The sequence below is a fragment of the Euwallacea similis genome, chromosome 27 (assembly GCF_039881205.1).
Source record: "Euwallacea similis isolate ESF13 chromosome 27, ESF131.1, whole genome shotgun sequence".
NCBI lineage: Eukaryota > Metazoa > Arthropoda > Insecta > Coleoptera > Curculionidae > Euwallacea > Euwallacea similis.
Window position 1 is genome coordinate 1,406,171 of NC_089635.1, and position 12,634 is coordinate 1,418,804.

Sequence of the window (12,634 nt, forward strand, 5' to 3'; positions counted from 1 at the left end):
TGCATAGATTTCCTGAAAGGTAAATAGGAACCCACCTGGAATATTCTTGGCCGGTTCGTTTTGCGGCCATTACCCTCTTGGGCTTTTTTCTTCAGAGTTGCATCAAAAGTCATGCTTATTGATATATTTTTGAGACGAAACTTGACGCTTTCGAAACTGTCACACTAAATATGTTACTTAAAGTTTTAACTGCAATAGTCAGCAGATATTATTTGTGTTTGGAAAATAATGAATATTTATTTGAATAACTTTTGCCATTTAGGTAATATATGGGTAGATGTAAAAATAAGTGTTTTCACCTTTTTGGTACGTGAAATAATAGAAAATGATGGGAAATAAAAACGTTGCGTGAATTACTAGGTGTGGTACATTAGGGAGTATGTAATGAAGAGTTGTCTTAAAATCGACAAAAAAAATTTCCCAGGGTCGTATTTAGGAAAAAGTTTTCTGGCAATGCGGTCCTTATTCAATTCGTTGTGGTGCTACCAATTTCGGCATCATTGGCTAATTTTTAATAACTATGACCGTTGAGTGTATAAAAGTGTGTTAAACATTATATGTAAAATGTGTGAAATACTGGGAAACTCCTCTTCTCGTTCGCTAAGAAATGACAGAATTTTAAAATAAATTTTAGATATTTGCCTCTCGTATATTTCAGGTTACCCTTAATTTTTTATTTTTTACAAATTTTCCCTGGATTCTGAGTGTAGCGATTTGTCAGCGAAACGACGACAACGGTGTTCGTCCGAGCCCTTAGTGTAGAATAAATATTACTCTCGGCGAGTTTTAACTAAAAAGAGTGTGGAATTCCACCGCTCCAACCACCCCTACCGGTGTGTGAGGCGTTATTGCAAAAAAATGAAATGAAGAACGAACAATCCATCTTAAATGCACATAACACATTTATAAAATACATGTCGGCAAGTATTTCGCCGCCTATGTGTATAATACATAGATGTATCGCAGCGGGTCGACAAGATGGCGGCGTCCGTTCGTGACCGCTCTGTAACGCGGGTTTCATTTGAACGACCACGCGGGAGACAAAGGTGTGGTTCAGAGTAATTCTGCTACCCCACAGCTATCACACCCATTGTCTTTATACATGCTCCTCCCAAATTTGGCATTAAGCGATTAAAATCGCTTTTGTTGTGCGCGCCACGCTCGTTTCCAGCCTCTTATCAGAATAATTATTATTGCTCTCAGGTTTTATCACTTACTCATCTGATATTTTTTTAGAATTTCAGTCAGTTACCTACCGAGTATAATAACTACGTACGTATCTTTTATATTATCAGCGAAGTTATCTGTTTATCCAGACAGTACAATTTGAAAGCACTTATACCGACTGTATCTGCAATGTGAAGATTAAGTACTATTGCAGTTCATCCGAGGTTTTTAAGCGCCAGATAATTTGTTTGGAAAATATATTGCGATTATTTCAGTTATGAAACAAGTAATTTAATTTATAATTTTTCGTCATGATTCGGTCATAATCAGATCGTTTTCAAAATCGTTAGGTAGGTTAGTTCGGGTCACTTATCTGCCTACTTATTCTAAAATCGTTTAGAACTAACTTTGGTGAAATACTGATACATTTAACAACAGAACGTTCCCGCCGAAGTTGAAATTACTACAATAATTTGACCCTTAACGTACATCATCTGTCTAGCTCACACCGCACAACCTACGGAATTCCAACTTTTCTTCTCTATAAATAAAAATTCAGGAATTCAGTAAACTACAGATTTTATTAGGCAAATGGTTACTTTTAAACTTTAATCAAACATTTAGACATTTAGCATATGCCTAATAAAATTTCACATTTAGTTAACTTCTAACCTACTTCATTTGCCAAATTAGTTAGTGCCACCGTCCATTGCCATACTAAATGCAGTTTTAGCTTTAGTAAATTAAACTTAAAATAACAAGCAGACTTTCCATCCCCATTATCGATATATGTTTCTCCAAGTTTTTTAACTGTAGATAAAACGAGTTTTGGAATTCACTCGCTAATATAATTTATATTATTACCTATGTAAAAATTATATCTCCATTTTTGAACATTTTTCGGCCATAAATAAGAACAGCAGGCACCAGAGTGCTTATCAAAAAATATATCATTTATTATCATATATTACAAAGTGCCGCATAACTTAGTACATATTTTAAATTTTAATTCCTCTACCTATTTTAACAATCACTGTAAATATCTAAAATTCAAAGAATTTATTACCAGCTTAAAAATCTGACGTCCTTATAAAAAATACCTTGGACTTTTTTACTTTTTTTCATCAATTAAACACTCGATTTTTAATTTAGGTAAAAAATATAGTCAGAAATTAATCAGATTCTAATGTTTAAGTATACTGTTCCATACGAGCCCCTATCGCCGCCCATCAAATGGCGTATGATAAAAGCCACTTATTAATGAAATTGTAAAGTGTTCACACCAATTCCCAAATACACAAACGTTAAATTCAAGGTTAATGAATATATACCGAAAAATATAGTCTTATCCTTATCATACACAACGATAATTAACTTTCCACTGTTATCTTTACGTAGTTTTTAGCAACACTTGTCTTGTTTGGGACCAATTTAGTTCAATATGGATACTGTTCCTTTCCAAGGCTGTGATTTTTTCGTGTCAAAACGCTAATTTAAAAAATTAAAAAATTGAATATTATATGAATTTATAGTAAGTGAACTTGTGCTTTTAAATCTGGTATATGTATGTCTTTTCCTTTATTTAGGCTAATACGTTTAAGTTAGATAACTCTTGTGTACACCATTCGAAATCAAAACAAACCGTCGTCAGAGGTTAGTCAATGTGGTGCAACAATTTATAGCAGTTTCCTAGATATATGTGCTAAATGCCCCTTTTTGTTCTTTCTAGGACATGGATCTTATAGAAGTTTTGTGGAAACAAGACGTAGATCTTGGTTTTTCCTTGGAGTTAGCCAGGCAAGAAGAACAGCAAAAAGAAAAACTAGCTGCCGATTCGCTGAAGCATGATTCAGATGCCTCAACATCACTTCTACTTGAAAAGGACACTGAAGGCTTGAAAGGAACTAGAGATGAGAAAATTAAGGTAAGACATTATTTATAAATCATCATGTGCTAAATTGCGAAAATGCGAGATAATTTAATCGTGAACAGAAACAATTTTTTTCTATAATTTTAAACAAAATGTTTAATATTATTTTCAGCAAGAAGAACCTGAAATCGAGCAACCAGAAGAAGACATATGGGCCGGGGTCAATTACACCATCGACACAGAAACTGGTAAGTAAAGTGCAAAATTAAAATTTCACTCAAACATCTTAAATACTTTTTCCTTGTCTTGGTTTTCAAAAAATATATAACCGTGAAACCCGAATGAAGAAAGGTACAATGCCTCGTGTGTGGTATTCATATCAATGCGCATACATGATACTCATGCATTTATGAAACGGTTTGTCACATTATGACAGCCACCCATCATCGCGATAATTTATTTTAAAATTGATCATTATCGCGCTGTTAAAAGGACACATGAGCGGCCATTTAAATAACCGTAGAAAATTGTGGCAAATGTGTAAATCATTTCATTGGCCCTGGCTATATTGGTTAATTGTTGTCTTTTAGAGTGGATGTGCACCAAATTAAGTTTCTATTAGTCGTAGGAACCATGTGGCATTTGAACCTTAAGTGAAGTTAGTTTCGAAAAATACAAAAGTTAAATTGCTGTTATTATGACCATTGCAGACCTTGCGTACCTGGAGACGCAGATAATGGTACAAGGAAACGTCTCTATTCCCGGGGGATTTAAAAAATAGTCGTCAAAAATAAATACAATCATTAATACGGGAGAGGGATAATAGAAAAATTCTGCTGATCTCATCGGATGTCAAGAAGAACCATTAGTCATAAACGCCATTGCTACTGTTAAAATGCCCTATAGAAGGGACGAAAGACCCAAACCATCTCTTACCAAGTAGACTAATTTAATTGAAGAATAATTATCGTCAAGGCTAAATTTTTTCTTACAATTTTAGAGCCGTACAAGTTGTCTCAATATTTTTTTCTAGGGTCCTAGAAGACCTTAAAGAAAAAAAATATATTTCAAGTGCGCAGTCTCTTAATGAGAGCAGCAGTAGGTATATGATATCCTTTAATGAATGGTACAAGTTTGTTTTTAAACAAATTGAGTCTTGAAAATGGCATCGCTGAAAAGTGCGCACTAAATGCGTCAAAATGATCGATTCTGCATTAGTTACTTAATAAGACGTACTTATTTGCTTTCATTTTTTCTAAATGCGCCTTATATTAAGACAATACTTTTTGCATATCGTAATCAAATAAACGTCCAAACAGCGCACTCTCTAAATAAAAGCCGTATACGTGAATCTTGAATATAGCACAACATATTTCTTTCAAAATAAATTCGTTCAATAACTAGCCGCATTGAAAAGTTTTTTAACCGAACCTCCAAAAGGAAATATCCAGGGCGTTGCACCCAAGCTCGCAGCTCCATAAATCTATCCAAGATTTTCCTCTTCCTCGCAAAAACATATCTGAAAATGTCTGCTTGGCTGCACTTTTTGCATTTGTGTGACAAACGATGTAGCTCGGGTTGGGGCAATACTTTGACAGAAAAAAATAAATGAATGGATAGTAAAAAACAAGCGTCAGGGGCAAGCGAAGCAGAGATAAAAGGGAAAATGATAATACCCTTTATGACAGAATGCTCCCCCTAATGCAAGAACACTTGGATTGATGGAAAATCAAGGGGGACAGAAAAGACCTTCTATCTCTCTTTCCAGAGGGTTGGTGATAAGAATATAAGATTCCCAGCCTGAACGGGGTGTACCGAGAATGAAATTTTGCTTTTTCAGCGTTCCCAATAATGCAGTTCTTATGACGGAGGTTATTGCATCTTGAACAGCTTAAAAGAGAACGAAAATTTAATTAGGCTTTCATAAAAACACCGTGTATAGAAACATTCTTCTGCCGAGGAATCAGTCTTGACACGGGGTGGGTATTCTGAGAAACATTCGTATGAGCAAAACTGAAAGTCATGGCGTATGCTGGGCCGGATAAAAAGTTATATTGAAGGCCCAGTGCCTTTTTTGGCTGTTTTATTTATACCGACACCTGCCTTTAAATTATTTAATTTAAAATTTTCAGCGCACCTTACGGTATACTTCTTTAAAGGTTTTTTTTTTACTTTACTAATTGTATTGTAATCAGTGAATTCATCACTCATTTACTGTATATTGTTTCATCAGAGATACATTGAGATATTTAAAAAAGGCAATGCTAATTGCAGAAGATACAATCAACTCAAACTTAAAAATTCTTTTTAAAACGATATTGAAACAGTAAAAACTCTATTAACAATGGATAGGTAAAAATTAAATGGCCTTGGACTCACTCACCGCAAGGCAAGAAGACACAAAGTGAACTCCATAACAAAAGCATACACCTTAAAAGTTAATCCACTTAAAAAAGGCCCACAAGATACCAACTTAATGACAGAGCTTTTGAAGTATAAAACCAGTCAAGTCTTTGATTCGGTTTTAAATAAATACGCCACTCGAGTGGAATTTATGTAATTTTTATATTGTTCCAATTTGGAGCCGCTTTCGTAGGCATACAAGTATAATTTGGCTAATATTTATGCGTATTTGGATAGGTGTAAACGAAAACACCAAGTCATTTCAGTCTGCAGAACGTCTAGAATGAGGTCTATCCCTAATAGTGGCCACTGAATGAATAGTGTTTACATTGTTATATAATCTATACGAAGTATAGAGTCATGTATCTAAGGAAAACACCAAAGTCTGGCCAAGTCATGCAGACTTGCACTGTAGAGGTACTTTTAAGTTGAGCAGTTCTTTACAAAAGGGTTTTTCGATCAGTGTTTTGTTTAATCATTGTTGATTCAAGATCAGTGGCCAGCTTAAGTGGCGATAATTGATCTTTTATAGTGTCCGGTGGTATATGGGAACTAATTGATTTCTTAATATCGCCACATCAATCGATTGCAGTCAACTATTCTAAGTGGATTCCTTAACTTTAATCAACCAGAAATCTGATCGAGGAAAGTATGTTTTATCAGTATGTTTCAGTTTTCAGATCTGTCATTTAGGGATAGTTGTACTGGAGGTTTAACAGATAAGATTAGGAGCCATAACAAGCTTTAGATTTGTCAACGTCAGATATGTTTTCCTGGTTCAGTTTTTATCGTGATTAAATGGCGAGTAGAGAAAGTTCTTGCCCAATTAACAAAATTTCACCTCTATAATACCACCATGTATATGGTACTAAATGTGACCACCCTCCTTCCTCACTGTAAAACGACCCTTACCCTTTATAAATGAAAGAGTATTCTATGAAAATGTGTGTATGAAAGAATTCACTCCTCTCGTGGCCAGAACAATATTTCCTGGATATCGATGACTGTATAAATCTTTCGTGATTCGTTAGCATACTAAACCTTTTTATTGTCCTGTGACCTCTCTTGGGAATGTTCACTTCAACTGTTTTAACTTTAATTCGGGCCCTCCTTCTCCTCCTTCGATAGTACAATTGGAATGTCTTGTCGAAAGAACCCAGCAATTTTCGAATGATAATTTACATCAAGTGTTTGCTTCATTTCTCTGCAGGTTTCAATCCTCATATATGAAACCATAACCTCCTTCTAGATTCAGACCGGACGCTCCGGGAACCCCAGCAAGGTATTGTGAACCGTTCCCACTGTGATTCGAATCTCCATGCACTGGTGATGGTTACTCTCTTTCAATCCCACTTATTTTGGTGCTTAGTGTAGTTTTAGGAATTGCTGGCCATTAAACTAGGGGTTCGCAGAAGACTCTGAGTTAATAAAACCTTAAATACAAAACTCACACAAGTTATTTTCTAGATTTATGTACATGTCGGTTACGAGAAATATTCACTACTCCTGCGCCTGCAAAGTACTTGAACAGAAAGCTGTGGACATATTTGATTTTTATGAAGCTTTGGATGTAAAAAAATCTGTCCCTCGTTGACTTTCTTGCAAACTGTGTTTTAATGATATTTTACTAATTCTGTGGGATATTTCGCAAAAGTAACAACAAATGGTGCGAAACTGAAAAATCAAATGACGAGTCAAATTCCAAATTTTTTATCTTGAAACCTCAGTGAATGTAGTATCTTTTTTTTACAACCACAAATGGATGCAATTGCTTTGTGGTTTTTGCACATGCACAACTGCATCTTAATTCATTATGTCCGTTCATCCGTTATTTTTTTTCTAACAATACATTAATTTTTCCATTTAATTGTCAACAATCAATACTTGCTAATGAAACTATTATGGTATTAACATAACCGTTATTTAAAAAACTTCTAAGTAATATGTGCTATTAACAAAGCATTTGCTTGGAAAAATATCGATAAATTTGCGAGATTTACATAGCCCAAGTTCTTGCACGTCATAAATATTATCGCATTATCTGTAACAGAAAAAAGTTCCGTATTTAAAAAAAAAATCCTGGAAACGAAACGTCTAATACTCGTGGATAAAATGGGGAAAACATATAATGGAAAAGCAGTGGCGAATTCCTTGGATCAAGTCGAGAGATTAATGTTGAAGTCGCTATAATAGTTGGGGTTAAATGTGCTCCGGTCCCCCCTTGTGTCAGCCCCTCTGCAATTCCCTTTCCCTGGCCCCCATTGTCTGAAATGGCGGCCATATTAGTTGTTCGAGTTCGCTCTGTTGCCTCTGTTCTGATTGGCTTTACCAGTTTTCAACTCGGCACAGTCTGTATAGTGAACGTTCTTTCATCCGAAGGATACATACAGCATACTCGAAAAATACCGGTGTATTGTTGTTTGTTTTTTATTTATCGACTTACGCAAAATGACTGTTGAAGGTGGATTGTTCTAGTGGAAATTAGTGATTAATGTGACATCTTCCTGGATTGTTTAAATCGCAGCAACACAGGATTGGCCCTTAAACCCAAGGTAGGCACTGTAGAACCACAAGGGTTTTCAAAAATGCATTCCGAAATTCGCTGCAGCGTGCATTTCGACGGCATCATTAGCCCCCACAATAGGGCATATCTATGAAATATTAATGATTTTTGTTTGGCGCACATTCGAAACGTCAAAAATCTTATATTGTATCCAAATTTATGATTAATGATTCAGGGTTAGGTATAATAGCTGCAAAGGTAAGCCCATGGGACCTTGCTGCATGACTTGGTCAAATTAGTTCTGATCTTGAAAAATGAAGTAATTTCGGCCCTTCGGGGTTTATTTTCAACTGACATACCCTTACAATCGTCTAGGTAGAATCTATTATATTATTTCAAATCTATGAGATTCTATGAGATAAACTGAATATTTGATTTTTTTATTAATTAAAATGGTATAAATGGCATTAAAGCACGTAATATTGGCCAGAAAACTGTCTGTGCTACCCGACGGTTCCATCTATTCAGGATGCAATCAAGTACGTAATAGAATGACACTTTTATTTGAGTTCAGATCAAAATTACGCACTTCATTACGGTTTTAGACAGAAAAATGTTTTTGAATTTAAAATTTCTCTATGAGGAAACAACCTGCAGTTTTAAAGATTAGTTGGGAATCAGGTTTTCAGTGTGCTTTCAAAAATAATTTTTTGGCGTATCTACCGATAAATTACATCTCAAACCTATTTTTTACGTCAAATTCAAACACATTTTTCAAAATGCAAACGTAACTTATTTAAAGCCCAAAAATTACATTCAAATATTAATGCTTGGAAAACTTCAGAAGTGTTTCCATCAGTTCTTTGCCAAAAATTATATATTTTATCATGATTTTAGACATAACAATCTTTTAGATTTTGAAAAAAAACCGTGAGAAAATGATCATTCTGCCATGTCCGCATAAGCTTTATCGGTTTTCAAGTAAAGCAAATTACAAATTTCAGTTCTTTGTTTCAAAGACATTTTTAAAAAATTAAATTTTTGTTTAAACTCCCCTAATGAATCTCAAATTCCAATTTTCAGAAACCTACAGAAATATCTTACCCAAATCGTACATTTCATCACGATTTAAAAAAAGTATTAATACTTTTTTTTGTGTGAAGTTTTTTTACAAAAGTCGATGCATATCTTATGGAACTTACACAAGTGTTTCTTTAACGAAGCATTTTTGGAATGTAGTTTATATAGCAAACGAGGGTTATTTTCGGACGTAGAATATGTGATTGAAAATTGCGCAATAAAATCTGAAACACCTTATATAATAATGGCTTACAGTCAGGATTAATTCCTGCTCTCGCATTCTCAGATTTAGTAATAAAATGTGAAGAGCAGTTTGCTTATTAAATTCATCAGAAGTTTTTGCAGAAAATCTCATAGAAAAAAGATAAGGAAAATATAGACATTTTAAAACAGTGCCTTTTAGTATTTGGTCATTTTACTCTTGTTCGTAAGGAGCATTTCCAATGAGCTCGATGGATGCGTTATCTTGTTGGAAAGGGAAATCACCTTCATTAGGGTTGTAACAGATAGTACCTTATCAGTTCAGTACATAACAATAAAGGGCATTCATTAATCCATTAATCTTCCTTCACATGGTCAACAAACCCCTGGGTTAAACTAATCAAAGTTATCCGCCACACAAATGTTAACAAAAAAGCTTGGGCTTTGGTTTGTTTCTAGCATCGAATATTGAATCATTAGATCTAAATAAACGGACTTTTCCTCTACTACAAGATTGAAATATTTTCCCCAAGAAAATACAACCCTCCGAATTAATTTCGTTTACATATTCGCGGGCGTGTACTACCCTTCTTCGCTTATTTTCATGTTACAATTATATTGTTGGCAGCACGTCGATTCCTATAGGTATCTGAATTCCTCAGTCCATTTCTTACAGTGTTTGTAGATTCCGGGAAACGAGGAAACCCTTCTTTGTCTTCTATAGTCATATGCTATGGATGATCTTGGAACGGAGCATCAGTGGACTTTTTTCTTCGATGATGTTTTCTAATAATCTGGTTTAGATCATAAGAAGACATTTAGTTGTTTCGTCTTGATACTTCAAAATTTCTTCAGACGCGTTTCCTCTTCCATGAAAAACTTATAAATATATTAAACCTGCCAAAAATGTTCAATTTAAATAAGTTTAATATAACAAATAAAAAATAAGTGGAATCTAGTTTTTGTTCTGAAAGCAAAATAATTACCTGATCATAACAGAGCTTCACAAGTGTTCTTCGAAAAAAGGACAAGTAGCACTTGTTACGGCGCGACGTGAATCCAACTACGAAAGGGCCATCACTCCATTGTAGTGGGCAAAGTGTCAAAAATTACGTTTTCTATGGTCGGCCACGAAAGTAAATAAACACTGGGTGACGTTGATGACAGCAGGCCACATTTAAGAGAACTCGAAAGGCACTTGAGACTGTCTAATAACATTTCAGATAATAATCTTTTCGAAGCATCATATAAGTAGCGCCAAATTTTGGGTCTTTATTTAGAATCATTTTAAATGGCTTCGGAGAACGGCGACAGGCTGTATAAAGGGTGTCAAATTAACATCTTAACTTGAACAAAATCATACCTTAAAACTACAAGGCGGCATAGTGTAGACTCACATCGTATTCATTTTCCTTGGGTATGCGATATTCGAACCCGATAAAGGACAGGCCTAGCCAATCCTCTAGAAACGAAAGCAAACCTATTTATTAGTCATTTAAAATCCTTTTTAATTTCCTGTTTTATTTTGTAACTTGAGGGATCCATAACGAATTTTGTCGAAAAAATCCTTTCTCTCGTTTCGCATTAGCAATGGTTTTTCAAGGGCGACCGAGAACAGTGGTAAATTGTCTTTTTATGCTTCACAACTGTTTTGTCATACCTAGTTTGGTAAAAAAACGTCGGTTCTATACAGCGTAAAGGTAAATCCGCGACACTTCAGAATTTTGATTTTATTGGGACTGGGTTTGTCCGCATTTTGTTTCTGCAGAAGGTTTTCCCATTTTTTCTCGAGGGGATTATTCTTTAAATGGAAAACAAGATCCTGCTAGTGTTTTCCATTCGTTCAGTGTGGAATCACGTTTCATTTATCAATATCATAAATTACTAGAAAACCTCACAAAATATAGGAAAATAAATTTTTCTACGATTGTGATTTTTCACACGCTAATCATAGGTGCGCATTTTCACGTGCACTTAGATGTGTAAAAACACATGAAAATCAAACACTTAAGACTAAAATTTATACCCCTAATAAACTTCAGAGTTAGTCAATCACCGAATTCTCGTGACCATAATACCGAAATAACGCTTTTAAGTTCATACACAATAACTTGGAAGTGGATGTAGCATGGTTTTTTGAAATTTGGTCCGGCCTTTTTGAGAACCAAGATGACATGACATTACATGGTGACATTATTTCCTCAGTAACGTCATCGTGACGTTTGACGTTTTATACACGCCGAGGGCGCATGATGTATCTTTGTCGTCCAAATGAGGCTGTACACGCAGTAATACATAACGCCCTTCCGTTCTAAAAATGGGACCGCGTCGATGCTCATGCTAATACTCACCTGAGCAACAACCATTTTCTTGAAATTAATTGCCAGATTTTTGCCCTTCGCACTAGCATACTACATCCAGCACTCCCTGAATAATTGCTGGAGATGCAACTATCTGATCTATTGCTTACAGAGTACTGCCATGTCGTTGGTACAGGCTTGTGCTTTCACTCTTCATAGGGCCTTGCCGCCTATCTCTATCTGTTCTAAACCAAAGCTGAACTACGTGCGATATATAATTTAGGCTTTTCGTTCGAACTATTGAAATTTCCATGGAAGAAACTGAAGCAAGAAAATTAGTGTACGGCACTGGCGACCAGAGGAGACCATTGGCAGATGTAATTTTCAAATCAAATTCATTAGCGGTTAGTTGGAGCGGCAGACCCATCGAGGAAGAAAGATAGAGAGAACAAAATGGTTCCCATTGGCGGTGTTCTTTGATGATGCATTCCTTCTACGCGTAAGTGGCTTTCAGGTCCAAGAAAATATATGCTCAATTTTATTTTTTTGAACGCAGTGGCTGGTTCGAGGAAAACTGGTCCTTAATAATGCATCCCGCCTTAATTGTACGTAATTAACTTTGAGCTCCATTTTTTGCAAGTTTAGATAAAACTTATACATAAATTTAATGGGAAGCAACGGTTCTTCGTTTAATAAATTCTCGTTTCTAAAATTTTCGCGTTTTTTCCATTTTCATCACCACTGTGCGTGCACTTTTCGCTACGAAAATAACCCCTATGCGACAATGTAGATACCCATCAAAGAACTGTTATAGGAAATATTGCTGAAACATGCTGATGAAGCAAATAAGTAAAAATATATTCGTATATTGGATTATATAATTGTATACCTGGCGTATATATAGTTAATTCTTTTGTATTCCCAACTATTGTAACCTCCAGGTAAATATAATATCTATAATAGCTCCAAAAGTAACAACCTTTACTTTCCCCGATTCGTGATGGCTTCATTTTGGGTAATTCTATTGAACTAGAATTTTTTATTCATTCGTATGTGCCAGATAAAATTATTAGATAAGGTATTGTTATGTGCCCTAGCCAATCTAACAAA

General features: G+C 35.1%; 1 protein-coding gene across 5 annotated transcripts in view; it reads left to right on the forward strand.

Annotated features, from left to right (window-relative positions):
* The window catches only part of cnc (cap-n-collar), a 53,346-nt gene that overhangs the window by 20,703 nt on the left and 20,009 nt on the right, over positions 1-12,634 (forward strand). For 4 of the 5 annotated variants that reach the window (XM_066402745.1, XM_066402744.1, XM_066402747.1 and 1 more), the window contains exons 2-3: positions 2,897-3,091; positions 3,210-3,285. In XM_066402745.1, the coding sequence (XP_066258842.1) occupies positions 2,897-3,091; positions 3,210-3,285 (271 nt within the window). Of the gene's footprint in view, positions 1-2,679; positions 2,699-2,896; positions 3,092-3,209; positions 3,286-12,634 lie in introns of those variants that run through there. The other variant, XM_066402749.1, reaches the window with a different exon arrangement.